The 27637-nt window shown below is 48.8% G+C and overlaps 1 protein-coding gene across 5 annotated transcripts in view; it reads left to right on the forward strand.

Annotated features, from left to right (window-relative positions):
- PDE9A (phosphodiesterase 9A) overlaps positions 1-27637 on the forward strand; it is a 122088-nt gene that overhangs the window by 65951 nt on the left and 28500 nt on the right. For 2 of the 5 annotated variants that reach the window (XM_055373654.2, XM_031005204.3), the window contains exons 5-8: positions 12072-12251; positions 12372-12426; positions 13657-13727; positions 24045-24129. In XM_055373654.2, coding sequence (XP_055229629.1) covers positions 12072-12251; positions 12372-12426; positions 13657-13727; positions 24045-24129 — 391 coding nt within the window. Of the gene's footprint in view, positions 1-12071; positions 12252-12371; positions 12427-13656; positions 13728-23554; positions 23940-24044; positions 24130-27637 lie in introns of those variants that run through there. The other 3 variants (XM_031005206.3, XM_063702675.1, XM_019017890.4) reach the window with 3 other exon arrangements.

Consider the following 27637-nt stretch of genomic DNA (forward strand, 5'->3'; position numbering starts at 1 on the left):
TAGATGTACTATTGTGTATCCTACTGATAGATATTTGTGTTGCTTCCAGTCTTGTTTTTACAGCGATCAGATGGTTCTTCTTAATTTCTCTTGCTACAAATGTTGCTGCTGTGTACAACCTGTTAAAGTCTACAGATGGAGTAAAACCTTTGGTTTGCAAAAATGACTCAATCTTTACAAACATTCTGTCATTTGTACCATAATCAATTAGTTTATTGGATCACAGAATTGCCTGACAGATTCCTTCCTGGAACTAGTCTATGGGGTCGTTTGGCACAGAGTCAAAGCCTCAGACACGATGAGCCAGAGTTGATTTCCTTTGGCTTCACATAATTAAACTTTCCCAGAGGATTATCAGGTTACAGTGACACACACACAGGCTGTCAGATAATGGACAAAGTCCCAGCAGCGTGTACAACCAGCTGGTGGCTCCCAAATTCAAATTCCCCCAGCGGCATCCATTTGGTTATTCATACCCACACCCTCCCTTAGAAGTTCACCCCTCCGCCAGGCGCAGTGGCTCACGCCTGTAATCCCAGCACTTTGGGAGGCCAAGGCGGGCGGATCACCTGAGGTTGGGAGTTCGAGACCAGCCTGACCAACATGGAGAAACCCCGTCTCTACTAAAAATACAAAAATTAGCCGGGCATGGTCACGCATGCCTGTAATCCCAGCTACTCGGGAGGCTGAGGCAGGAGAATCGCTTGAACCCGGGAGGCGGAGGTTGCGGTGAGCCGAGATCATGCCATTGCACTCCAGCCTGGGCGACAAGAGCAAAACTCCATCTCAATAAATAAATAAATAAGTTCACCCCACTATGGGCAAGAAGCCACACAGAAAGAAAAATAAAATAGGTATCTCTGGGGTTTTCTGAAGGGAAAGTAAGTGCAGCTCTGTCCCGTCTTTGCAGCTCTAAATAGGAACATGGTGGAGTAGGGCAGGTCGGGCTTGACGATGTCATGACTTGGCCTCTCTCAGTGTCACGCAGCCCCTGCAGGTTATAAGGAGGATTGAGCTGGCCAGGCGTAGTGGCTCATGCCTGTAATCCCAGCACTTTGGGAGGCCAAGGTGGGCGGATCACCTGAGGTTGGGAGTTCGAGACCAGCCTGGCCAACGTGGAGAAACCCCATGTCTACTAAAAATACAAAATTAGCCCGGCGTGGTGGTGCATGTCTGTTAACCCAGCTGCTCGGGAGGCTGAGGCAGGAGAATTGCTTGAACCCGGGAGGCGGAGGTTGCAGTGAGCTGAGATTTCGCCATTGCATTCCAGCCTGGGCAACAAGAGCGAAACTCCATCTCAAAAAAAAAAAAAGAAGGATAGAGCTAACATGCATGAACCACCTAGAACAGCACCCAGAGCATAGCAACAGCTCCTTGCAGATGTTACAGTACCTTGATCTATACAACAGTAAAGGGAAATGCATGCTAGCTGCCCCAGACGCTGCCAGCTTCACAGGCATTTTTCTGCCTGCAAACTAATCCTAAGGAAGAGAGGAGGACAGGGGGAGAAATTGCACCCAGTCAAATGTAAACGATGCAAAACATGAAATTCCCCTCTCTGAAAATGAAAGGGAAAAAACTGGATTCAATGCCTGCCCCTGAGGTGAACCTGAAATGACAAGGCAGACACTCTCCAGAACTTCACGTTTGGCCACCAGGGTCTTCGGTCGATTTTCCTTTCTTCGTCATATCTGAGTGGCTGAAACGCCAGTGATCTGGGATAGTCCTTTGGCTGCTGATAGACTTATGCAATCCCTTGGCAGGCAGGACAGGCCAGAGGAAGGGCTCCTGTGCCTTTAAGGTCACTGTTAATCATGTAACTTTATTGTGTTCCTGGGCTATAAAGGAAATGTCGTCCTTGATCTGAACGTCTGTTTTATGATGTCCATAAACAGTGAATTGCCAGTGACTGTACCCTGAGTGAGAACATCCTCAGCCAGTTGAATAGTTCAAGGGCAGTTGCAGGGGTCAGGAGAGAGCAAAAGTGGGACAGAAGATGAGTTTGCTTCCCAGGAAGAGAGACAGTGCCACCCCACCCCTCGCTGACAGGGAAGCCTGCCAGCCCTTCCTCCGAAGAGCCTTGGCTCTCAGGGGTCGGAGGTTGGACAAGAGCAGAAATAAAGGCACCCTGCCCCCACCCCCCACAATCTTCAGGACATCTAGAGTGCTTATCTCTTTGGGGGCAAGTAATGTGAATTATTTTCCCTAATGCAAAAATAAAAAATAAGAGACCCCTTTTACCCTTTTCTGAAAGGATAGCAGAGGTATTTTTCTTTTCTTTTTTTTTTTTTTTTTGAGATGGAATCTTGCTCTGTCACCAGGCTGGAGTGCAGTGGCACAATCTCAGCTCACTGCAACCTCCGACTCCCTGGTTCAAGTGATTCTCCTGCCTCAGCCTCCCGAGTAGCTGGGATTACAGGCACGCACCACCATGCCCAGCTAATTTTTTTGTATTTTTAGTAGAGACGGAGTTTCACCATGTTGGCCAGGATGGTCTTGAACTTCTGGCCTCATGATCCGCCCACCTCAGCCTCCAGAAGTGCTGGGATTACAGGCGTGAGCCACCGTGCCCGTCCAGCAGAGGTATTTTTTCTAATACTTGAGAAGTGTCTGCTAAGTATATATTCACTGGAGGGTGCTCAGCACCTCGCCCTGTTGCTCTGGGTCGGGACTAACAAGGTGAAACATGGCTCATTGCATCATATTAATAGCATGCAAATCTAAGCCCAGTGATGCCGTGCAATGGCTACGATCAAGGGCAATAGAATGGATCGTGCATGAGCTCCCAGGCCACATGCACACGCCCTTGTGATGCATTATTCCCTCTACTCTTGCAGGTCGGTGCTTGGGATGCTAGTGCCCAAGCTGATGTTCCTAGGTCACCTCCCTCAGTGCATGGGTCTAGGGGCCAGCGTGTTCTATGGCTAGGGCCATGTGTGCATTCGTTTGCCTAGGGGAGAAAAGTACACATTCCCATCAGCTCAGGTGCGTGGAGGACGGAAGAACTGCTGTTGCTGCTAGTATTCTTTTCAGCACAAGATAAAAAGGAGATAGGCAAATCAGCTGGCTGGCCAATCAAATTAACTTATTGTTACACTAATTTTTAGAATCAGAATTATGGGTCAGGCTGTGCTAGCAATCAGTGAAATCAAATTTCATGTCATTCTGCGCTGGGTAGACTCAGGATTTGCCTGAAACAAGTAAACAATTCCTGGAAGAAGTGGGCGAGGCAGAGGCTTGAACTGTCCACTCAGACCAAGAAGGAGTCAGGCAATGGCTTCTGGGCATCGCGTGGGGTGGGGGCAGCCCCTGCCCTGGACACCCGTGAACACGGAGGCAGCCGTGTGAACACCATGAGGCAGGGTGTCCATCCTGCCACCCACACAGCTGCGTCCTGCCCAGGAATGAGGCTGGCAGCCCATAGGCCCCTCCTCGGTCCCTCTAGAGGTTTGCTTCATTCCAGTACCCTTGGTTCTGTCAAGTGGGCAGGGCCTGGGCCCCTCTGCTGCAAACCCATGGCCCAAAGCGGACCTGATCCGGCTGCATCTAAAAACAGGACCCGGAGACTCTACTGCACTCCAGGATTGCCCTGGAACAAACCTAAAGTCTCCTATGACGTGCAAACAATTCTGCCAGCCCTGCCCAGCATTCCCTGCATGTGCTTATCAAGTGAGGAGGCCAGCAGGACTTAGCACCCAGGTGAACACACTTCATTGAGTCCAGGTGTGTGCAGGTCAGAAGCAGCCAGGAGTCAAGGCTGAAGAGGAGCCTACCTAAACCTGTCATTACAACTGATTGATCCTTGGTGTAGTCAAATCTTCTGCCTTTATTAAAGTCATGGTATCTAGAGGTAAATCCCCATCAGCGTGGAGCAGCACCATGAAATCCACTCTAGCATGCAGACTCGGGGGCACTTTTAGATATTCTATTGGTTGTTCTCAGGGGACAGCTTCCTTTGGAGAACATGTGAGTTGTCTGTGAATATCACCTTGCTCTCCCTCGGTTTCCATCACATGGATCAGTGAGAGTTAATGCTGACTCCCCCTCCCTCGGAGGCTTATTTGCAATCTCCCCATTTGCTCAAAAACTTCCAGGTCCAGAGGGACCCTAAAGACCCTGTCGTGTCCCCCTGTGAATTACCAGCATCCCAGGCCATTGCTGGGTTTTCTTAAAACTATTAAGACACTATCAACGTGAAATGACTTGAATATGCTTTAATTTTTAAAATTCATTATACGTCCTGCAGCATTTAGGAAAAAGTGGGAGGTGTCACACATAATATCAAATTTGGCTGACACAAGGTGATTTTGCCATGAAGGTTGGGAAGGATGAACATTTGCAATTGAAAACTGTTTGTTGCCCCCAGAATCCAGCGGTTTCAGGCTCTCTGAGGATTCCAGAAGTGCTAGAGGGGGTAAGGGCCACATTCAGGTGGTGCAGGTGGGATTCACCCCTTCACAGCCTAGAGGTGGTGCCCGGGGCGCGCCCCATCACCCCAAGGATGATGACACCCCAGGGAAGGTGGTGGAAGCAGGAAGGGGAGGTCAGAGGAAACCTGGGGCCCTCAGTGGGCGTCCGTGATGCGGAAACACTAATAATGCCAACAGCAATAGCAGAGGCAGGCAGGGCTTACGTGGCCGGGGCTGGGCTGGTGCTGTCCTGAGCACTTGACATGCATGAAATCACAGTTGTTTTAAGTTCTGAACTCCCCTGGGAGGAAACTGTGGCCACAGCAGGAATTCCAATGATTCTAGGGTCAGGAGAGGAGGCACCCACTTCCTGATCAGGGCTCTGTTTGTGGATGCGTGGGTGTGGTTGGCCTTTGTGCACACTGGCGGTTTTGCTTCTTTCCCCCAGCAAAAGAATGCAGATTTTGCATTATCTAAAGAGGCGGTTCCGTGAACCCGCTGTGCTGAGTCACATATATTCCATCGGTGTAAGTACCACCACCTGGGCAGTGCCCCTGGAGTGTTCCCACTGGGAGCGCAGCTTTGTGTCTGTACCCTTCCTGAGAATAGCTGACATGCTGGCCTGGGTGGCGCATTGGCTGAGATGTGGCTATGACAGACCAGGATACCAGCATCTGCCCCAGCACTGAACTGAGCACACCGCAGAAGGTGTGGACAGAGTGGCATGAAACATGACAGCTGCTTGTGCTCGAAATTAGATGTAGCCACACAAATCCTGTCGTGCTCAAAGGGTTCCATCTCCAAAGTCCAAAGGAAAACTCTTCCTTAACTTTTATTCCATTCTGTCTATACATTTCTTATTTTGAAGCAAGGATAGATTCACACGCTGCTGTAATGATGCATGCAGAAAAAGCCCATTCATGGCCCGGTTTCTCCCAGTGGTGACATCTTGCAAAACTCTAGCACAATGTCACAGCCTGGCATTGACCGTGACACGGTCCAGATCCGGAACATGGCGTCCCCCACAAGGATCCCACCTGCTGCTCTTTAATAGCCACACTGCTTCCCTTCCATTCCCCACTGGATCCCTGTCCCCTGGCAACCAAGAGGTCTCTCTCTTTTTTATTTTTATTTTTTGAGACAGAGTTTCGCTCTTGTTGCCCAGGCTGGAGTGCAATGGCACAATCTTGGCTCACCCCACAACCTCCGCCTCCAGGGTTCAAGCGATTCTCCTGCCTCAGCCTCCTGAGTAGGTGTGATTACAGGCATGCACCATCATGCCTGGCTAATTTTGTATTTTCAGTAGAGATGGGGTTTCTCCATGTTGGTCAGGCTGGTCTCGAACTCCTGACCTCTGGTGATCCACCCACCTCAGCCTCCCATAGTGCTGGGATTACAGGCATGAGCCACCATGCCCGGCCTCTGGTCTCTATTTGTATGATGTTGTCATTTCTGTAACGTTCTACACATCTAATCATGCAGTAGGTGACTTTGAGATTGGCGCCTTCCACCCAGCACAACCCCCTGGCATCCATCCGGGTTGTCGCCTGTATCCGTGGTTCATTCCCTTCCTTCTGAGTCATACTCCGCGGTATGGATGGACCACGGTTGGTTCAACCATTCTCCCTTGAAAGGCATCTGCATCGTTTGCACTTGCGGCTACTAGAAATACATCCGCCGGGAACATGTGGACAGGCCTTTGTGTGAACATCAGTTCTCCGTGTACATCATGTCTCTGCCCTGGTGCTTGCATCTTTAGTTGGTTTTTTTCTGTCTTTTGAAGAACCTACCAGACTGTTTTCAGAATGACTGTACCATTTTTCATTCCCACCAGCCACGAGTGAGTGAGCCGTGTTTCCACATCCTTTCCAGCACTGGGGGTTGGCACTATTTTGTATCCCAGCCATTTTGATAGGTGTGCAGTGGTGTCTCACTGTGGTTGTAACTGGCATTTCCTAATGGCCGAGTGGCGCTCAGCATCTCTTCATGGGCTTCTTTCCATCTGTGACTTTCTCGAGTACCCATCTGCTCATCTCTTGCCCGCTTTCAAGTTGGCTGGTTTTGTTTTCTACCATTGAGTTTTGACCATTCTTTATACATGCTATATGCAAGTCTTTGTCAGATACGTGTCTTGCAAATATTTTCTCCCAGACCGTAGCTTGTCTTGTCATCCTCTTACCAGGATCTTTCTCTGAGCAAAAATTTTAATTTTGATGAAGTCCAGTCTATCCATTTTTCTTTTTCTGGTTTGTGTTTTTGCTGTCAAGTCTAAGAACTCCCCACCTTACCAAAGACCCTGAAGATTTCTCCTGTTTTCTCTCTGTGTTTTATAGTTTCATGTTTTACATCTGTGGTCCACTTTGCATTGATTTTTATATAAACTGAATTCTAGGTCAAGGCTCTTTTTCTTGTTGGCCTGCGGATATCTAATTTTTCCAACACTATTTACTGAAACACTGTTTCCAACACTATTACTGAATGCCACCACGCCTGGCTTTTTTTTTTTTTTTTTTTTTGTAGAGATGGAGATCTCTCTTTGTTCGCCAGGCTGGTCTCAAACTCCTGGGCTCAAGGAATCCTCCAACCTCCACCTCCCAAAGTGCTGGGATTACAGGGATGCACCACTATGTGTGGCTGGTATTTTATTTATAATTTCAGTGTCTACATGGTCATTGCTAGGCTTTCTTTTCTCTGTTGAATTGCTTTTACATCTGGGTCAAAAATCAGCTGGGCGTATTTGTATGGACATGGTCATAGGCCCTCTGTTTCTTTCCATTGCTCTACCTGTCTGTCTTTCTGCCAGTACCTCACAGTCTTAATTGCTGAAATTATGTCATGTCTCAAAATAAGATAGGCTGATTCCTCTCATTTTATCTGTTGTTTTTCAAAATTGTTTTTATTCTTGTGAGTCCTTTCCCTTTCTATCTAAATGTTAGAATAATCTCTATTTCTACAAAAAAAAAAAAAAAGTCTTGCTAGCCTTTCAATGGGAATTTTGTAAAACTTGTTTACCTATGTGGGGAGAATTTACTATGTTGGGTCTTCCAACCCATTAACATGGTCAGTCTTGCCATTTGTTTATATCTTCGATTTCTTTCATGAATGTTTTGTAGTTTTCAACATACAACTTCTGCATATGTTTTGTCAGTTTGACACCTAGGGGCATTTTTGAGTGACTGTAAATGGTACTGGTGTTTGTTTGTTTGTTTGTTTGTTTGTTTGTTTGTTTTTGAGACAGGGTCTTTGTCCCTGAGGCTGGAGTGCAGTGGCATGATCGTGGCTCACTGCAGCCTCAACCTCCCGAGCTCAAGCAATCCTCCCACCTCAACCTCCTGAGCAGCTGGAACCACAGGCACATGCCAGCATGCCTGGCTATTTTTTTTTTTTTTTTTTTTTTTTTTTTTTTTTTTGTAGAGATGGAGATCTCTCTTTCTTCCCCAGGCTGGTCTCAAACTCCTGGGCTCAAGCAATCCTCCAACCTCGACCTCCCAAAGTGCTGGGATTACAGGCATGCGCCACTATGTGTGGCTGGTATTTTATTTATAATTTCAGTGTCTACATGGTCATTGCTAGTATATACAATTGTAGTAAATACAATTGAATTTTGTATGCTTTCCAGCCTGCAAACTTGCTAAACTCTCTTCTTAGTTCTAGGAGGGTTGTGTTTTGTTGCTGTTGTTGTTTGTAGATTCATTGGGGTTTTCTACGTAGACAACATGTCATTGGCAAACAAGGACAGTTTTCTTTCTTCCTTTCTAATCTGTTTGCCTTTTATTTCCTTCTCTTGCCTATTGCATTGGCTAGGACTCCCAGCACTATGTTAATTAGCAGCAGTGAGAGCAGACAGCTTTGCCTTGTGACAGTCTTAGACACCAAGCACTGAGTTTTTCACCATTAAGTACAGTTGGCTCTTCTGTATCTGTGTGTTCCATATCCATATATCCAACCAACCGCTGATCAGAAATGTTTTAAAAACAAGAAAAACAATACAAATTAGTAAACAGCACAGTATAGCAACTCTTTACATAACATTTACATTGTATTAGGTATTCTAAGTAATCTAGAGATGATGTAGCGTGTACGGGAGGATGTGCATAGGTTATATGCAAATACTACACCATTTTATATAAGGAATTTGAGCATCCTTGGATTTTGGCATCCTTGTGGGGGGGTCCTGGAACCAATCCCTCAGAGACACCAAGGAACAACTGTATAATGTTGGCTGTAAGGTTATGGTTGATGCTTTTAATCAACTTGAAGAAGTTCTCCTCCATTCCTAATTTTATGAGAGTTTTCTCATGAACATGTGTTGAATTTTGTCAGATGTTTTTTATGAATTAGTTAATATGATCATGTAATTTTTCTTCTTTAGCCTGTTGATTGGAGATTACATTGATTGGTTCCCAAATATTGAGCCAACTTTATATCCCTGGAATAAACCCCACTAAATCTTGATATGCAATTATTTTTATCTATTACTGAATTCTACTTGCTATTTCATTAGTGATTTTTGTATCTATATTCATGAGGGATGTTGGCATGTAGTTTTCTTTTTGTTGTTTTTCCTTGTCTGCATTTGGTATCAGGGTAATACCAACTTCATAAAATGAATGGGGCCCAGGTGCAGTGGCTCACGCCTGTAATCCCAGCACTTTGGGAGGCCAAGGCAGGCAGATCACTTGAGGCCAGGAGTTCAAGACCAGCCTGGCTAACATGCTAAAACCCCGGCTCTACTAAAAATACAAAAAATTAGCCGGACTTAGTGGCGGGCGCCTATAATCCCAGCTACTCAGGAGGCTGAGGCAGAGAATCACTTGAGCCCAGGAGGCGGAGGCTGCAGAGAGCTGGGATCATACCACTGCACTCCAGCTTGGGGGACAGAGTGAGACTCAGTCTCAAAAAAAAAAAAAAAAAAAATGGTAGTGTTCCCTCCTCTTCTGTTTTCTTGAAGATATTGTTAGAATCATGTTGACTTTTTAAACATTTGGTAGAATTCTCTATAAATGTTTAGAACCATCTCGGCCTGGACATTTCATTTTGGGGAGTTTTTAAATTACGAATTGACTTTTGCTATAGGTTGTTTAAATTACCTGTTTGATATTGAATGAGTTGTAGTACCTCATGCTTCTCTAGGACTTGGTCCATTTTATTGAAGATGTCAGAGTTATGTGCGTAGGGGCATTTGTCGTGTTCCCGTATTATCCTTTTGATGTCTGCAGGGTCTGTAGTGATGTTCCCTCTTTCATTCCTGATATTGACAGTCTGTGTCTTCCCTCTAATTGTTTCTTTATCAGTCTTGCTAGAAGTTTGACAATTTCTTATTTTCAAATACCTAGCTCTGTTTTGTTGATTTTCTGCATTGTTTTTCTGTTTTCTGTTACCGGGATTTCTATTCCCCTATCTTTGTGATTTCCCTCCTTCCTTCCTTTGCTATCATTGTGGGTTTACTTTGCTCTTCTTTTCCTGGGTTCTCACAGTGGGATCTTGGCTTATTGAGTTGAGATTTTTCCTCTCTTCTAAGGGAAGCCCATAGTGCTATAAATTTCCCTCTCAGCATTGCTTTAGTCGTGTCCCACAGCTAAATTTTGTGTTGTATTTTCATTTTTATTGAGTTCAATGTCTTTTTAATTTTCCCTTGAGACTTCCTCTTTGACCCTTAAGTTATTTAGAAGTGTGTTGTTAAGTTTCCACGTGTTTGGAGATTTGTCTGCTATCTTTCTGTTATTGATTTCTACTTTGATCCTCGTGTGGTCAGAGGACATGCTCTGTATAGCCTCAGTTCCTTTAGATTGGGTGAGATTTCCTTTATAGCCCAGGATATGGTCAATCTTGGTACATGCTCTGTAGGTGCCTGAAATGAATGTAGCACCCTGCTGCTGTTGGGTGAAGTGGTCTGTAAATATTCATCATTTGATGGACTTCTAAATTTATCTCAAGACTCTGAGATCATTTACTCTCAAAGGTTATGTGATACGCTACCTTTTCCAGAGAATTCCTAAGTGATCTAAACCCCTGCTGAGTTCACCAAGTGGCCTGTAAAACCCTATGATGATTCTTGTTGATGGGAGCCATCTTCCCCCACTAGTAGGTGTGGGCCTTTCTTAAGGCAAGGGCCTTGAGCTCACACCAGTTCAACCTATGGCTGTATGAAAATTTTCTGGCTGACATTTTTACGCTTGTACCTTCAAGAGATATAACAAAACATCATTTTTCTTCTTCTTATCAAGTCATAGAATGCTAAAGGCAGCGGGTGATCTGGTCTACCCTCTCGTTTGACAGGTGAAGCAATGAGGTGTTGCGAAGTTAAACTGATTAGTTTTTTTTAATTTTTTAAATGAAATTAATAGATGTTAATTATAGAAAATGCATAAGAAAAAGGGGAAAATGCATAAGATAGAAGGAAGCAAACATTTTTAAATAAAATTTATATAAAACTTATAACCAAAGATGACTACTATTATTATTTTGGAGTATACCCTCCCAATATGTTTTCAAAAGCAGGATCACTCTCTATGACTGCTTTAAAATCTGTGTTTTTTTTGTACTTTAACAACAGACATGAACATTTTTCAAAATATTATTTCTAATAGCAAAATATCATTCCAGATATATGTCTGATGATACAGTTTTCTCATCATTTATTTAATGAGTCTCCATTGGGTGGGTGTGCAGGTTGTTACAGTTTTCTCTGTGTTAAATAACACTGTGATGAATATCTTTTGTGTACATGCATGATGATTTCCTAGAAATGGGACCCTGGGTCAGTGCTTGTGAACATTTTTAGCTTCTGAGTCCCATTGCCAAGTTGGATTCTTGAAATTTTTTGTTTGTTTGGGCAGCTTTGGTTTTGTTTTTTTGTTTTCTTTTGAGACAGAGTTTCGCTCTTGTTCCCCAGGCTGGAGTGCAATGGCACGATCTCAGCTCACCGCAACCTCTGCCTCCCGGGTTCAAGTGATTCTCCTGCCTCAGCCTCCCGAGTACCTGGGATTACAGGCATGCACCACCATGCCTGGCTAATTTTGTATTTTTTAGTAGAGACGGGGTTTCTCCATGTCGGTCAGGCTGGTCTCGAACTCCCGACCTCAGGTGATCTGCCTGCCTCGGCCTCCCAAAGTGCTGGGATTACAGGCATGAACCACTGCGCCCAGCGCAGCTTTGGTTTTATTTGTTTTGTTTATAGTGGAGTGTTAGACATCAAATCAACATAGAAGATGATGTGAACTTATGACTAAGCCTGGTGTGGGCTCTCGGTGTTCTGGGGCATGAGCTAGAGGATGGCTGGAGCCAGGTAGAGACCGCTCCCTTCCTTAGAATGTCACCTTGCTGACAAGGACAGCGCTTTGAGCATCCACACCTTCCTGTGAGGTATCTGGCATTGAGCCTGGTCAGGAAACAGGAAGACAAGCAGGTTCCATTGAGCCTGGGACCTGGACCTTGTAAAGCCAGCCACCCAGCCCAGTTTTACAGGCCAGGCAACAAAGGGAGCAACCGGCTGGACCCAGGCCTGCCTCCCCTCTGCAGACCCGCCGTGAGAACACCGTGTTCTGAATTGAGACGTGCCTTGAACTCACTTTGTCCCAGTAATTGCCCCCATAAAATAGACCTGAACACTAAGAGGAAACTTCCCATATTTGGAAACCCAGTCCTGCCTGCTTTTTATAGCTGGTGTCGAGGACAAGAGAACCACAAGCCGTGGCCAGTCTGCTGAGAGACCACTGAGGGACAGACGGGTTGTGGGCCTGGAGCAGCCCCGGAGGGAAGGAGCATTTGAAAGTGGACAGGTAGAGCCCAGGCCCAGAGAGCCCCAGGGCTGCTGCCAGGAAGGCCAGCGCATCCCTCCAGGTAACGGGCAGCTCCTCGGCCACAGCCTCCACCCCCCAACACGTGGGATTCGGGCTGCAATGGCCTACGCATCTTTTCCTCTTGTCCGTGTTCCATCTGTCTTTCTTCTTTGGTTTGTAGAGAGAGAAGAATTAATCCAGAGCGTGCTGGCGCAGGTTGCAGAGCAGTTCTCAAGGTACAGAGTCTTCTAAACTTACAACCAGCCAGAGATGGGCACATCTTTCTCTAAGAGCGAGGGCAGGCCCCAGGCTCTGAGGCTGGCCTTGGCCGGCAAGCGTGGCTGTCTCACCTGCCTGGAGGAGCTGCCCGCACGGTGGAAGCCTTCTGTGGCTTCTGTAACTAAGCCAGCTTGGAGGGGCCCAGGAAACGCTCACCTTAGACGAAAGACCATGTTGAGTGGGCGCACTAGAATGTGAGCTCGTGAGGTCGAGAATGCTCTCCACCGGCTCTTCTGGGATGGGAGAACAAGCTATGAGAATTGGCTCCACTGGAAAATAAGCTTCCTCGCTGAGCTTCTGTGTAGTTAGGAGATTTCCTTTTCATCGGAGTCATCCCAACAATCCTGACCTGGATACCGTATTTTCCATTTCTCAAACTGACTTCTCTGTGGCGTCTTACTGCCCAGGTTAATTAAAATAGTGAAAAGCACAGACGGGTGGGATGTTTTAAAAACCTTCGAATTGGCCGGGTGCGGTGGCTCACGCCTGTAATCCCAGCACTTTGGGAGGCGGAGGCGGGCGGATCACCTGAGGTCGGGAGTTCAAGACCAGCCTGACCAACGTGGAGAAACTCCCGTCTCTACGAAAAATACAAAATTAGCCGGGCGTGGTGGCACATGCCTGTAATCCCAGCTACCCGGGAGGCTGAGGCAGGAGAATCACTTGAACCCGGGAGGTGGAGGTTGCCATGAGCCGAGATCACGCCACTGCACTCCAGCCTGGGCAACAGTGACACTCTGTCTCAAAAAACAAAACAAAACAAAAAAACCTTTGAATTGTTTAACTGACTGGGTTGGAGCCTCCAGAGAGCACAACTGGTCCTCCGAAGGTGTCTGTGCCCATCAGGGGAAGGTGCGGGGACTGGACCATCTCAACCGCATGAGCAGGGAGAGGGCCACGTGTCCACCCCAGAGAGCTTGGGTCCACTGCTCAGGCCTGAAGAAGTAAATATGCCCACCAGCTCAGAAAATACACCTCATGATAATTTGGGGATTCTTTCCTCCCCATGGGACATGATGATTTCTGAAAAGCAAGTCCTAGCATGTTGGCACCTCAGACCCTCACCAGCCCACCTAGAGGCCTTGCCCATGCCCACAGCAGGGACTCAGTAGGTGTTTGCTTAACCGGTTTTGGCTCTGAGAATTTTAAGGGTCATATTTACTCTCTCTTTTCTTTTTCATTCCTAGAGCATTCAAAATCAATGAACTGAAAGCGGAAGTTGCAAATCACTTGGCCGTGCTAGAGAAACGCGTGGAACGTGAGTGACGTTTCTGTTTCCTTTTTGCTTCTCTGTCCTTTAACCTCTATTCAAATTAACCACTTGGAACGGGGAGGAGTTCAGTGCCGAAGGTAAATACAAATGTCTTTTCTTTGTGAAATACTTGAAAATTACCTTTGATGTTAACAAAGGCTAGCACAGTGACTAACTAAGCATTTTATTTCTATTTTAAAAGAAGCACAGCTCATGGTATAAAGCATTCTTTCAGCCCCAAAGAATAAAAATGAACACACGAAGCCCTCCACACTTAGCCCCTCTGAGAACCTCTGCTGAGTGTCTTGTCTGTGCCTTTTTGTGTGTAAATGAAGACATTCTCTGCACACTGATCGGCACCCTGTGGGTCATAATTTTTTGGAATATGTCTACTAAGTTGTTATCTCTTGGTTTCTGATACAGTCTGGATGTCCCCTCCACATCTCACGTTGAAATATCATTCGCAATGTTAGAGGTGGGGCTGGTGGGAGGTGTTTGGGTCACCAGGCAGATGCCTCCTAAATGGCTTGGTGTTCTCCTTGAGATAGTGAGTTCTCACAAGATCTGGTTGTTTAAAAGCACGTGGCACCTCTCTACCCTCCTGCTTCTCCGTTGCCTTCCACCATGATTGGAGGCTTCTCGAGGCCTCCCCGAGAACCAAGCAGATGCCGGCACCAGGCTTCCTGTAAAGCCCACAGAACTGGGAGCCAATCAAACCTCTTTTCCTTATAAATTGCCCAGCCTCAGGTATCTCTTTATAGCAACAGAAGAACAGCCTACTACAGCCTCCAATCACCACCAAAGGAAAAGCAGAAAAAGGACTAGGGAGCCAAGGAGTGTCGATTCAAGTCCTGATTCAATGATCACAAAGCTCAAATTCTGGGAAGAAAACAGCTTCAAGTCACCCACCCTTTTTGTCCTCATCCATAATATCAAGATCAATGCTTGAATTCCACAGGCCTCACGATTCTGTGTTCACCTCACAGCTTGACAAGTGAACTCTTTGTCAATGACAAGGCAAAGGTTAATGATTAACAGGCACTGTATTTACCAACTTAGGAACTAAATAAACAGAATCCAGACAGGATACCATTAAGAGTTGCAGCATCACCAAAAATATCTGGCTGATTGACTGAATGTCGTCGCTTTTTTTTTTTCTTTTTTTGAGAGACAGAGTCTTGCTCTGTTGTCCAGGCTGGAGTGCAATAGCACAATCTTGGCTCAATGCAACCTTCGCCTCCTGGGTTCAAGTGATTCTCCTGAAACATGATTTACATAGTCAGATTTATACTTTTCAAAGTGTGTTGACATTTCTAAAAATGTATGTGGTCACTGGATCTTCAAGACAGTTTCCTTTTCCCCATTGTCAACGAGGAAGCCACAGAGAGGTTAGGTAACCTCAAGTTCACTCAGCAAATTAGAAAAATAAATAAAGCTGGGACTGGCACCCAGGGTCCTGGCCGGGCGCTGTCACTGCCTGCTACCTGCCCTTCTGGGACGAGTCACTTCCCTGCACACCTGGCTGAAGAGGACCAGGCACTCCATGAGGATTCCTTGATAACGCAGGTTAGAAAGCTAAAGCTGCAAGCAACAGAAACTGACCATGGCTGCTTTCGACAGAAAAGGAGTTTTTCCCTAAAGGATTTTGGGAAGCTTCCCCAGATCCCCAGGAAGGCTTGGGAACAGGGCTCAGAGGTTGTGCAGCAGCAACAATTCCCCAAATCCCGTGCAGAGCTGATGCTGTGCGGATGCCTGTGCTGCCGTCTCTGAGCCCCAGATGCGGCACCAGCTCCCCTGTACTCCTCACTCTGGACCTAGGTCCCCCGGAGGCTCCACAACCACTTATGCAGATATCAGGCTGCTTCTCCATGTCACTGGCTACAGGTTCAAAATCTAGACAGAGCCAGGCCGCGCACCCAAGGTCTAGCTGCAAGGCAGGCCCCACAAAGGGAGGCTGTGAGTGTCCTGAAGCTGCCTCACAAAGCACCACAGACTGGGAGGCTTAAGCATCAAAAACTGACTCTCTCACAGCTCTGCAGGCCAGAAGTCAGAAATCAAGGTATGAGCATGACTGGCTATTTCTGGAGGCTCTGAGGGGCCCTGGTTCCATGCCTCTCTCCTAGACCCTTGTGGTTCCCAGCAATCCTTACCGTTCCTGAGCTTGGAAGGCTACATCGCTGTAATCTCCGCCTGTGTCTACACGTGATGACATTCTCCCAGGATGTCTCCATGTCAACAGTCTCTCTCGGCTAGATCTTATAAAGATGCCTCTCTTTGAATTTAGGGCCCAACCTAAATCCAGGATGGGCCCGTCTCCAGATCCCTAATGGATTATATCTGCCAAGGACCTTTTTCTACATAAGGTCCCATTCACAAGTTCCAGGGAGTAGGTTGTGAACAGATCTTTCTGGAGGACACAATTCAACCCACCACAGCGAGTGTTTGCATTTCCATATTCTGCACTGGGAGGCTGGCTCAGCTCTCCACCAAGCCCCATGTCGCAGGGAATTCTCCAAACTTGGGTAGGGGTTTGAGCCAAAGCATGCAAAAAAGGCTTGCTGCAGAGTCACCACCCCCCTTTACAGACACAAAAAGCCACGCAGTCACTATGGGGCGAGTGTGCAGATGCCCACAGGCAGCAGGTGCCTCCCACCTCTCCTCCTCTCTCCAGCACCTGGGCTTTTCCTCAGCCTCCCCCATCTCCTACACCCCACCTGGAAGCCAGTGCCAGCTCCCCCCCATGCTCTTCCCGGAAAGTGCAAACAGGCAAGTTGAAGAGGCCATGTCGTAACTCTCAAAACTCTTACAGAGAATTATGTCGCCCACAACAAGATGAATAGTAACCCTGTGTGTCTTTGAATAACTGACCCTGGAAAATAACCATCAAGCCAGAAGAATAGTTTTCCTATTTTACCTCCAAGTGGCAGGTGAGTCGAAGACCACTGAAGGAAATGGCCCATAGGACCTTCCCCTCTAGCCTGTTCTAGCTGCGGAATTCTCCAAAATTTCTCACTTCTCAGAGGGAAGTATCTTCCCATAAGACCCTCAGTAAATGCACATAGATGGCCTGGAAGGAGACACCGCTCTTGACCCACCGAGCTCAGGCTCACTGCACAGACCAAAATTCCTGGCGCTTCTATGGGTAAAACCAGTTGTTACTAGTTGTGCTGATTTCTAGCACCAGAGACCTAGGACTGCAGAAATGGGGTTGAGGGAGCTCACCTCTCTAAGGAGTAGAGAAGGAGGAACAGTCTAGGAGTTGTGGAGGGTAAGGGAGGGGCTTGGGCGAGGTCAGGGGGCCTCTCCTCAGTCCTCCTGGCTGCCCTCCTCCCCTGGCATGCAACTCACACCCCCACCCCAGGAGGCAGCCATGTCCAGACAGGCTGTCCTCCTCCTGAACTCCACCTGGCTTTGGGCTCATCCTCCCCGGGCACTTCTGGCTGATGGCTCCCCACTCTCCAGCGGATGTGCTTTAGCGGGAGGTGGCCAGGATGCTGCACCTGTGCTGAGCCCCAGAGATTCTGAGTTCCAGAGACACTACAAGGGCAGCAGAGCCTTAACCCAAAGATGCAAGAGCCCAGACATTTCAGGAAGCTTGGAGGGCAGAAACGGAAAGTCCTTTTGAGGAGAGGGCCTGCAGCTGAATCTCTCGTGCAGGCCACTGGGTAGGTGCATGCCCAGCTTCTCAGAAGGTCAGTCCCAACCCTGCACGGCTGCCAGAAGCTAGCCAGATGGGGAAGGTGGCCAGGAGCCTGGTCCGACACCCCGATGCACAGGGCCTGGGCCAGAGGCAGATGCTCCCATCTACATATGCACACACACATATAAACACAAACAGAGAAAGGTGCACATGCACTCACATATACACATGTGAAATCACACAGGCATGTCAGGATGTCACATATACATGCACACGTGTAAGCACCCAGGCACGTGCAGATACATTCATATATATGATCACATACACACACATGCGCACACACAGCTGCTTCTGCTATACATGAGCTGCTGTGAGCTGTTTTGTTTTGTTTTGTTGTTGTTGTTGTTGTTTGAGACGGAGTTTTGCTCTTTGGCCCAGGCTAGAGAGAAGTGGCGTGATCTTGGCTCACTGCAACCTCTGCCCCCCGAAGACAGGACACTTCTGTCTCAGCCTCCCAAGTAGCTGGGATTATAGGCGCCCGCCACCATGTCCGGCTAATTTTTGTATTTTTAGTAGAGATGGGGTTTCGCCATGTTGGCCAGGCTGGTCTCGAACTCCTGACCTCAGGTGATCGACCCGCCTTGGCCTCCCAAAGTGCTAGGATTACAGGCGTGAGCCATTGTGCCCAGCCAAGCTGTTTTCTGCTTCTTGAGTTAAAGGATTCATCCACTAGAACTGGCCACCTAAGGCCATATTATATTGTGGTGGACTTGTCTTAAATGGAATTTCCTGCTTCTTCTTAAATGTATAATTCCTCTGAATTGAATATAAATTTCTTCATTTCTCTTCATTGACTTTCAAAGCTCTTCTTCCTTTTGATATATAAAGTTTAGCCTTGTTCGAGAGATCTGGGATTTCCCTTACGTTACAGATTATTTTGTAAACAGAACACCCAGGCCCCTCCCCTCATGTCCTGGCTGTAGGTGAAACATTAAAAAGAGATTTTAAAGCAGGGCCCTTTACTCCCTTCCTTCCTGGTTTGCGGCCAGGGCACAGGGCAACTCTGCTCCATCCACCCTTTGTCCCCGTGCTCTGGGCTTGGACCAAAACCTAAACACAGCGTGGGCCGTGGCAGGAGCTGACCGGCTGGGGCAAAGTTTAACACAGGCCATACAAACAGCCCAGAGCCTGGATGCTAGAACCAAGCCTTGCTTTTCTCTGTCACTCAGGAAGTGTGCTCTACGCGGGCTCTTTAGTGAGGCTCCTGGAGGAAGTGTTGAAACACAGCTCTATTCATACATGTCTTTAAACAACTTTCACTAGCTCTGTAGCCAAAGGACTGGGCCTGCCAGGTTCCCGGCCTCTTGCTGGAGCACAGTGAGGTTGGGGAAGGAGCACAGCACAGAGCCTCCTGAGCCTCGGCTCAGCTCTCCCCCACCCCCAGCTCGGCTCTCCCCAACCTCCGGCTCGGCTCCCTCTGACCCCCAGCTCAGCTCTTCCCCACCCGCCAGGCCGATTTCCCCAAAGCCAGCGTCTGTCAGAAAATCACCCTTAGTTTTTCCTGCAGGTGGCCTGTGACTTGTAGAAGCTCACAAAAATCTCTTTCAAAGCCCTTTTTTGTTGTTGTTTTGTTTTGTTTTGAGACAGAGTCTCACTTTAATGCAGTGGAGTGCAGTGGTGTGATCTTGGCTCACTGCAACCTCCACCTCCTGGGTTCAAGTGATTCTCCTGCCTCAGCCCCCAGAGTAGCTGGAATTACAGGCAGCCTGTGACCACGCCTGGCTAATTTTTGTATTTTTAGTAGAGACGGGGTTTCATTATGTTGGTTGGCCAAGCTGGTCTCAAACTCCTGACCTCAGGTGATCCACCTGCCTTGGCCTCCCAAAGTGCTGGCATTATAGGCGTGAGCCACTGCACCCGGCCTACAGTCCTTTTAAGAGGACAGCCCGGGGTTTCCAGATAATACTAGCCCCACACACAGGCACGTCCTAGGGTCCACACCTGGTCAGCGGGAATAACAGGCAGCCGTGGGCTGGACTCCCAGCCCCCTAGCAGGGTCCAGTGGGCCAGGGAGCCTCTGCTTTGGTTTGCGGTGCATGGTCTGTGCCCGCCTGTGTTCAGCGTTTGAAGGCAGAGGAGCGAACCATGATGGGCAGAGCCGACGACCAGGCTCCACGGTAGGGCCGTCCTGCTGCTGTCTGCAGACCTCTCAGGCTCAAGGCCCCACGCCCCACAGGACTGGCCCGCTCCTCCCTCTGGATTGAGGTGGAGCAGGGCTGGCAGTGGGTCGAAGAGGGGAGCTATGGAATCTTCCCCAAAGCAGCCGGGTGTCCTGGAAAGGCCGGGGAGTGAGGAGGCAGGACCCCCGGGGACACAGGCACACACATCCACCACATGCTCACCTCTGCCTCCTCCTGCAGACCTCCCCGCCAGCCCCGTCATTTCATGGCATCTTGTTTTCTCTTCATTGAGGAATGCACTTTTGCAATCTTGTTACTCACTATCCATCTACTTGGCCAACAGCCTCTTCATAAACTTAATTGCCATAAATTCTGCATCTCTGGGATTCAAACTAGTGATGCTGTGCTGTGTCACCCAAGAGGCTTAATTTTAACATCACCCCAATAGGTAGCCAGGGAAGCGGATCTCGGTGGACTCTGCACTGTCAATACAAACGCTATGCACCCATCCAAAACCATGAGCTGGCTTAAAACAGAGCCTTGTATGGACATGGGAAAAAAATTATAGGTTTGTTGCAAACTCATTTAGCAGCAAAAATGTGATCTGAACTGACATGAAGCCCTTGGTATTTATTTATCCTGCTCAGTATGATAAATAGCATTTTCCTCGGGGGATAAAAAGAAAAACGTGAGCTGGGACAGCAGCCACTAACATGGGGAAGGGCCGTGACCTCCTGATGAGTGAAAATAGCAAGTTAGAAAACAACAAATTTTATCTTTTAAAATTAATAATAGATATATAAATACATAGACACACACAGGATGGATAGAAGCTAGATAGATACATACATACATAGATACATACATAGATAGATACTATATAGATATGTAAATAGAAAGATAGGTAGAGGCTGGGTGCAGTGGCTCATGCCTAAAGTGGTTCCCCAGCACTTTGGGAGGTGAAGGCAGGAGGATTGCTTTAGCTCAGGAGTTCAAGACCATCCTGGGCAACATGGCAAAACCCCATCTATACAAAAAATACAAAAATTAGCCAGGTGTGGCGGTGCACCCCTTTAGACCCTGTTACTCAGGAGGCTGAAGTGGCAGGATCACTTGAACATAGGAGGTGAAGGTTGCAGTGAGCTGTGATTGTTCCACTGCACTCCAGCCTGGGTGACAGAGCAAGCCCCTGTCTCAAAAAAAAAAAAAAAAAAAGGAAAGAAAGATAGGTAGATACATAGAATGGGTGGATAGAGAGAACGGATAGAAAAATAGACAGGATGGATAAATAGAACATACGCAGATACATACATATGATGAATGCATAGATGGATGGATGGATGGATGGACGGACGGACGGATGGATGGATGGATGGATGGATGGATGGATGGACGGACGGACGGATGGATGGATGGATGGATGGATGGATAGATGAATGGATGGATAGATAGTAGATGAATGGATGGATGGATAGATACACGGTAGGTAGGTAGTAGATAGATAGATAGATAGATAGATAGATAGATAGATAGATAGATAAACAGGATGAATATTTAGAAGGCTGGGAGTGGGCAGAAAGCCTGGAAGGACACACATTAATACAAATAATATTAACTGAGTTGTTTTCTGGGCCCATAGGATCCTAGATAAATTTTTAAATATTCTTCTTTGAAGTGCTATTTCCTACACTTCCTGCAATGATAATAGAATATTTTATATTCAGGAAAAATGACATTTAAGACATAGTCAATGGTCCATGGACCTTGGACAGAGGGCACAGCTGCCCTGTTTGCAGTCTACACCGCATGCCTAACCCTTCCCCAGATCTATTCACTTTCAGAATGTGCTGCCTTCCACGTGTAAACCAGACTGAGCTCCTTCCTGTCACTGATGTTGAATTGTCCATTTGCTCACGTCAGTGTCCACGTGGCAAATCCACAGGGCATGGGTGGGATCCTGCAGTCTAGACAAAGCCAAGGAGCACCCGTGGAGGCCACGTTCGGCTTCCCAATCCACATGCAAACCCAAAATGTGTTCTTGGGTACCTTTTCTGAGAAGACGGCCTGTGGCATGCATCAGCTTCCTTGAGGGGCCCATGATGCTGGAGAAAACGGAGACCCGGCTCCAAAGGAGAATGTGGACTCTTAGTGGTTGGACAAAGATGTCCCGACCTCAGACCTCAGGTACCCTGTGTTTCCCCAGCGGCAGCTTATCTGGACTTGGCCATCACGACAGCGACCACACTGGCTCCAGCCACATGCGCTTCCGGACCCATGTCCTCTAGCTGTTGGGTAGAAGAGGGGTGGAGAAGGTTTCTGTAGCACAGAAACACATCAGCAGGACCAGATCCAAATATTGCACTCTCCAGATTGTTCATCCTTCTGGCAGAAAGAAGCAGTGTCCCGGGAACATGCCCCTACTTGACCCCTGACCCTGGAAACGCCTCGAAACCCACCCGGGAGGCTGATTCCAGCCAGTCTGCCCTGGGCCACTGCACTGGGAGAATTTCTTTCCAGATCTGCAGTACTTCCTTCAGGGTGGGAAGGAGTTGTTACAAACTAGCCAAAGGCTCTGAGTTGCTTGGTTTTTCCTTTAGAAAACATTTGCTTTTTATTTTTAGCAGTTATTCAGAGCCAAACTTCATGAAAAGGGGAATAGAGTGGTATCGTGGGAGTATCCTTTTGCATAAAAACTAAGGTGTGATTACAAAGTAACAAAGCTAATCTTTTTTATTTCTTATGAACCAACTCTAATTGAAAAGCCATGCAAAGCTGCTTGCTTCATGGCAGCTTTTCTGGGGCAAACGTGCAGTCAGCCAAGGGTAAATATCTTGAAGTTTAACACTAGCTCGGAGGCATAAGCTCCAGTTTGTTTTTGGTTGAAAAATAGTATCCTAACTGTTGAGGCACACCTTTGCAGTGGGACTCTGTAACTGCCCAAGGGGTTCACCCTGCCTGCTACCTAAACAGAGCTCATTCATCAAGACAGGGGAACTGCAATGGAGAAAGAGCCATTCACCCAGTGCCGGCTGTGCGGGAGACCAGAGTTTTATTATTCCTCAAATCAGTCTCCCCGAGCATTTGGGGCGCAGAGTTTTTTAAGGATAACTTAGTGGGTGGGGGGAAGCCAGTGAGCCAGGAATGCTGATTGATTGGTCAGGGATGAAATCATAGGGAGTTGAAGCTGTCTTCTTTTTTTTTTTTTTTTTTTTGAGACGGAGTCTCACTCTGTCCCCCAGGCCAGAGTACAGTGGCGTGATCTCGGCTCACTGCAACCTCCGCCTCCCGGGTTCAAGCTATTCTCCTGCCTCAGCCTCCCGAGTAGCTGGGACTACAGGCACTGGCACACCATGCCCGGCTAATTTTTGTATTTTTAGTAGAGACAGGGTTTCACTATATTGGCCAGGCTGGTCTTGAACTCCTGACCTCGTGATCTGCCCACCTCAGCCTCCCAAAGTGCTGGGATTACAGGCGTGAGCCACCGCGCCTGGCTGAAGCTGTCTTCTTGCGCTGAGTCAGTTCCTGACTGGGGCCAGAAGACCAGACGAGCCAGTTTATCTATCTGGGTGGTACCAGCTAATCCATCAACTGCAGGGTCTGCAAAATATCTCAAGCCCTGATCTTAGGAGCAATTTAGGGAGGGTCAGAATCTCGTAGTCTCCAGCTGCATGACTCTTAAACCATAATTTCTAATCCTGTGGCTGTTAGTCTCGTCCCCAGGCAAGAAGGAGGTCTGCTTTGGGAAAGGGCTGTTACAGTCTTTGTCTAAACTATAAACTACAAATGAAGTTTCTCCCAAAGTTAGTTCAGCCAAGGAATGAACACAGACAGCCTGGAGGTTCGAAGCAAGATGGAGCCCGCTGAGTTAGATCTCTTTCACTGTCTCAGTCATAATTTGGCCAAGGCAGTTTCAACTCCAGGAATGTGATCAAGTCCAAGTTCTGCTGATCCTCAACTTTGCCTATTTGTTTCTCTTCTGTTTTAAGTCAACACTTTCTCCTGGTGAAACTGCTCTGAAAGGACGTTGCAATGAAAAGCTTTTCCCATAATGAGATCTTAATCCTTGCTGAAAACACTTTGCCGTTCACTGCATTTTAATGCTCTGGCACCACATGTGCCCCCTTTTCTTTTTGGGATAAAAGACGCCTTTGTCCCATGTCCTCAGCTGGTGCTAAGGGGTATGGAGCAAAAAATGGGTGCCAGAGTTGAGATTCAGGGAGTGGAGACTGGGGAGGAGCTTCTGCCTTCTGAAAACTGCCCAGATGGATGCGGTAGTGCAGCGGTGGCCACAGCACATGCCTGCGAGGATGAAGTCAGTTGTGGCTGAGCTAAGCGGGGAAGTGCAGGCAAAACCTGAGTATCGGCAGCCAGGGCAGGTGTGGGGACCTCTGCACTGAGGTATATTCCCCCCGGGAACCACAGGGAGCCCTTAGTTACCAGCCTTGAGAGATCCTCCGCATTCGTCCGTGGTAACCCCCTTGCTGTCTCTCTCTCTGTCACCAGTGGAAGGACTAAAAGTGGTGGAGATTGAGAAATGCAAGAATGACATTAAGAAGATGAGGGAGGAGCTGGCAGCCAGAAGCAGCAGGTAGGGTCTGCGCTGGGGCCACGGGTGGCCGGGCCTGGGGAGGGCTCCCCGTACCAGTTGGGCTGGGGCTGTGGGCTTTGTTTGCCTAAAAGAAAGGCTGGTGCAGTTCGGTACAGTTCAGGCTTAGGAGAGTGCAGTCTGGAGGCAGCCACCCTGCTTGCGGCCTGCTTGTCAGTGGTGTGACTTTCTTCTAACAAAAGAGCATGCATGGGCCAGGGTGTGGTGGCTCACGCCTGTAATCCCAGCACTTTGGGAGGCCAAGGTGGGAGGATCACCTGAGGACAGGAGTTCAATACCGGCTTGGCCAACATGGTGAAACCCCGTCTCTACTAAAAATACAAAAAGTAGCCAGGCATGGTGGCACATGCCTGTAACCCCAGCTACTTGGGAAGCTGAGGTGGGAGAATCGCTTGAACCCAGGAGGTGGAGGTTGCAGTGAGCCGAGATCGCGCCACTGCACTCCAGCCTGGGCTCGACAGAGCAAGACTCTGTCTCAAAAAAAAAAGAGCACATATTGGAGATAGGGGCTGGGAAGACGATTTCACAGAAGAAGAGTCCTCCTCCTGCAGATTCAAGCCTTAGGAGCAATGTGTCCAGCTTGGAATAAGTTGATATCCACTTTTAAAGACAGAACAAGAAGAGGAAAAGCATTAGGGGAGGAGCCTCCTGGTGCCCCCAGGGACCCTGTTCCTTGTGTGATATTCCCACTGGGTTGCATTCCAGCAAGGGCTTCAGCACTGGGGACACAGAAGTCATTCTCCTGGGAACAGGCATCCTTCACAGGCGCTGCGGGGGGCCCAGTGAGCTGTGACTCGTGGGGAAAATGCCCCAGTCTCCACGATGCCACCTCCAAAGTCAGTTTTGTGTACAGCAGGACTCTTCACTGGAGCCAAGGTCAGGACACGTGTGGATGAACCACGACCAAACTGGGGATGGAAATGCCGGTAGTAGCAAAGAGACGGCGGTGATGATGAGCAGAGCGCATGCATTGAGGCACTTACTGTGTGCGGGCGCCGTGCTTAGTGAGGGGCACACAGGACCTGCTCACACCTCCGGGCCTTGCTTCCATGCCCGCTGGTGCCAGCCCAGAGACCACAGGCATATGATGTGGCTCATGGTTCCCCAGAGTGCCACTGCCCGGCCTCAGTGGGATTTAATGGGGACTAATGAACTGAGAAACAGCCCTGTGCAATTGCACTGAGTTGTCTCAGAGCCACCTGGCATGCTGACGATCATTCCCTGATTTTGAAATTGAGGGCAATCTGCTTATTGAGGAAGTGTGGCAGGTGAAAGGGTCTCAGAGGCAGAAGGCGACGGGAAAGCCGACGGGCCTTATCTGGTCCCCTCAAAGCCCCGGGGGCCTGGCCTCGGGGTGGGCACAGGGAGGAAGGCCGAGCGGAAGGAAGCAGGCTTTGTCTGAGCCACGTGAGAGCCTGTCCTACAGGGACCATGCCACGTGTCTGTCCCATGCACTCATGGGCTCATTTGGAGTTAGCGATGTCTCAGCCCAATTGACTTAGGGGAAGTCAGGCCATAGTTTGTGGCCATGGAAAGTTGTGAGTGAACAATCCATCTTCGTCATTCCTATGCTGGAGGCTCTTTAAAGGACGGGAGACAGAGTCTCTCATTTGTGAGCCGAGGAAGAGCTCCCAAGTTGCACAGGGACGGCCACACAGCTGGGGTCCCAAGGCTGGGACCTGGCAAGGCTGGGACCCGGCTTGGCAGCCTCAGACACACAGCACCTTCACCTGTGGCACCGCCCTTGGCCGTGGGCTCTACGTGGCTTGGTTCAGCCCTCTGGCTGTCCCTTGCGCCCCAGGTGCCATGGCTGCTTTGGCAGGAGGGTGGTGTTCCAGGGTGGTGCTGCCTGGCAGGGTTCCCCTCTCCCCAGAGCCAGGCGGAGATGGGTTGCCTCAAGCTGGGGCTGCGGGTGTAGCAGGGCCAGCCTTTCCAGCCCCACCAGCAGCACGAGGGGAAGAGGATGAAAACTGAGTTCTAGTCTTCAGCCTGAAACCAGACTCCCCGAACAGCGGCCTCTGGGCTCCATATGGGTTGGGGAACTCCACCGCCCCAAGGGGTGTGTCTGGAGCCGGGCCATGCCTCCCGGAGCTGCCCCCAGCTCCTCACCCACAACTGTGTGTCCCTGAGCACTTTCTGGAGGTGTTTGTAGGATGCAGCCTCTTATCCCTTAAACGACTGCATTTACCGCCCACCTACAGCAGCAGGAGTGAGTGGTGAGACAGCCTCCGGCCTCACGGGTCTTGCCTCTGCCGTGCCTGATGGGCACCCGCTCTGTAGAAAGCAAGGCGAGTGCTCGGATCACGCGCCGCTCCTGGCGTGGTTTCTGGTGTGCACTAGTCCTGCAGGTCAGGTTGCAGGGGGGAAAATTATTTTTATCGAAGTTGTAGTCATTTCCTGGGGCTGCGTAACGAATTCTCATAAACTGGGCAGCTTAAAACAATAGAAATGTATTCCCACATAGTTCTGGAGGCCACAAGTCCAAAATCAAGGTGCCAGCAGGCCCTGCCACCTCTGAAGGCCCCAGGGGAGGGTCCTTCCTGGTCTCTCTTGGCCTCTGGTGGCTGCCGGCGGCATTCTCTGCCTGCTTCTTCACCTGGTGCTCCCATCCGTTCTGTCCAAATTCCCCCTTTTTGTAAGGACACCCATCCTATTGGAGTAGGGGTCACCCTCCTCCAGGATGACATCACCTTAACTACATCTGCAACAGCCATGTCCCCAAATGAGGTCACCCTCACAGGCAGCAGGGTTAGGACTTCAACATACGACTTTTGGGGGGAGATGTACTTCAGCCCATAACACAGCACGTGGGAGGATAACACCGATTTCAGAGCATGCAGAAGAAGCCGCCAGGAACTCCAGTGAGACATCAGCCCCCAGGTGCCTGTCAGGCACGCCGGGCTGTGGGGGGCACCTGGGCCCATCTGAGTAACGGAGGCGCATCCGCACTTCCCCCAGGAGTACATTTTTAGAATCCACAGCGCCATAAACCAAAGATAAGGAGACTTCCTGGTGCCACGTCGGCTCAGCTGACAGCTCTGGCAGCCTCCCCTGTAGGTGAGAGACAGGTAAATGGGACTCTTGCTTCCAAAACGGAACAGGGTAAAAATTCTCAAGCGTTGTCGACACATTGAGAAAAAACAAATCCAGCCTCCTGGGCTCTGGTCTCATCCCCAGCCGCGTCATGTGCCCCAGGCCATCATCGCCACACATGAAACCCCTTCCTGTTTCTCTATGTAGAAAGGAACTCAGAATAGAGACACTGAGCTATTCGTGTTGTCCCTTTTGTCTTTGTCAACAGCAGAGTTACATCTTACTCATGAGAGCTCTGTAGCAATGTGGGGACCCTGGGACCAGTCTCAGTTAAGCTGGAACTTCCCCAGATGACTGGGGAGAGGAGCTGCAAAAGGCAGGGTGGGGGTGGGGGGCCTTCCCGAGATGGCAGCCCAGCCAGAGGCCAGCGTTCTTGCCTCTGGGAAGAGAATAAAGG

The sequence above is a fragment of the Gorilla gorilla genome, chromosome 22 (assembly GCF_029281585.2).
Source record: "Gorilla gorilla gorilla isolate KB3781 chromosome 22, NHGRI_mGorGor1-v2.1_pri, whole genome shotgun sequence".
Lineage (NCBI taxonomy): Eukaryota > Metazoa > Chordata > Mammalia > Primates > Hominidae > Gorilla > Gorilla gorilla.